Genomic DNA, 1,906 nt, shown 5'->3' on the forward strand with positions numbered 1-1,906 from the left:
GTGTGTGTGTGTGTGTGTGTGTGTGTGTGTGTGTGTGTGTGTGTGTGTGGTGTGTGTGTGATTTGTTCTGGGTGCACATATTATGGACAACTTTGGCACAAGTGAGATACGGTCTGTTGTTGACGCCTTGAGTGAGAACAAAACGCTCTCCCATTTGTGTCGTCTTTTTAATACTGCCTGCCTGTGTAATCGTAAATGTTGTTGTTGTTGTTGATGGTAGTGTTTTTATTGTTGTTGTTGCTCTTGTAGTTGTTGTTGTTGTTGTTGTTGTTGTTGTTGTTGTTGTTGTTGTTTCTGTTGTTGTAATGGCTGCCATTGCTGCTGTTGTTGTAATCTGCGACACTTTATTTGAACTTCAATTGTGTTGCAAATGCCGTAAAACTCCTACTAAAACTAAAAATAAATCTTAAGACCTCTGATCTTCAGCACTTATGATATGACCTAATTGTGCTACATGGGGGAGGGGTGGTGGTGGTGGTGGTGAGGATGCGGAGGACGAGGAGGAGGAGGGGAGGAGAAGGAGGGGGAGGAGGAGGAAGAGGAGAGGAAGAGGAAAGGAGGAGGAGGAGGAAAAGGATGATGATGATGATGATGATGATGATGATGATGATGATGATGATGATGATGAACCAACTGAAACAACGTGTCCCCCCCCCAGCATACAACGACCGGTACAGCATGCCGAAGCTGATCGTGAGTGCTAGCGGTGACGAGTTCTTCATGTTGGATGACTCACACTATTACTACGACGTCCTACAGGGGCCCAAGTTCCTCAAGTAAGTCTAGACATTATAACGATGACACAGGAAGAAAGAGCTGAGGAATGTAGGACTAACATGATCCAAACAAGTAACTAAGTAAGTGATTGCTCAAGACTCATTTATTTAATTGTTAGATAATATAGAATTTGACAGGAGGAAAAAACGACAACCCCCCCCCCCAAAAAAAAAAACAACAACAACAACAACAACCCAACAACAACAAACAAAAACAACAAAAACAGTTACACAAGAAATGTCATGTCTCAAAAAAAAAAAAAAAAAAAAAAGAAGAAAGAAGTGCATCTACCCAGTTCTTCAAGTAAGTTCAGTCACTGTAAGAATAACACAAGAAATGACATGGTTTTTGTTGTTTTATCATTGCTTCTAGACAGTGCATACCTACGCTCTATAGCATGCTCAATGCACTATTCACACATCAACGACATCCATCACCACCACACTACCACTACCAGCTCTACCACCACTGACCCTAATCAACTTGCAATACTATGTTTTACCCTAATAGACTCTAAAGCATGACTCGTAAACATTTTCGCCTTCCCAGGAAGCATACATGACAGTGACATAGTGGGAATTACGAATTATGCGCCCTGAAGCACAAACAAACTGGCAAGATATTTCGTTGTCAATAGCCGGGTACCCACTTTCACCGGAATGAAATGAGGAATATTCGAGTAAATACCTTTCCCAAGTACACAATATGGGGTTGCTGACTGGATTCGAACCCACGACTTAACGGTTGAGAGTCGGAGAGCCCAACCACTAGACTACAAAATCCACGATTATTGGTACATGTATTAGACATGATCAGATAAGTTCAAGTGTCAGTAAACGAGGAAAATATGATAAGATAATAGGCCTACTTTATTATCCCAGAGGGAAAGTTTTCTTGGCTGTTCAGGACCGTAAAAACACATGCAGGTATACATAAAACATTTTAATTATATATTGGTAATAAATCCATCTGTCAACAAAACGACAAAAGCAAACAACAAAACTACAAGACCCCTCCCCAAAAAACAACAACAACAACAACAACAAACACCCAACAACAAAACAACAAAAAAACAAAACAAAACAACCCAACACCCCCCTCCCCATGAAATAAATCTAAAATAATTTTA

At 40.5% G+C, this 1,906-nt stretch overlaps 1 protein-coding gene across 1 annotated transcript in view; it reads left to right on the forward strand.

The window, feature by feature from the left end:
• Positions 1-658: 658 nt before the first annotated feature.
• Positions 659-1,906, forward strand: part of LOC101845253 (autocrine proliferation repressor protein A) — a gene marked incomplete at its 5' end in the record, with an annotated part of 2,873 nt that continues 1,625 nt past the window's right edge. Inside the window, 1 exon segment of the mRNA XM_005102747.3 lies at positions 659-776. Coding sequence (XP_005102804.2) covers positions 659-776 — 118 coding nt within the window.

Source organism: Aplysia californica, unplaced genomic scaffold (genome assembly GCF_000002075.1).
Source record: "Aplysia californica isolate F4 #8 unplaced genomic scaffold, AplCal3.0 scaffold00338, whole genome shotgun sequence".
Lineage (NCBI taxonomy): Eukaryota > Metazoa > Mollusca > Gastropoda > Aplysiida > Aplysiidae > Aplysia > Aplysia californica.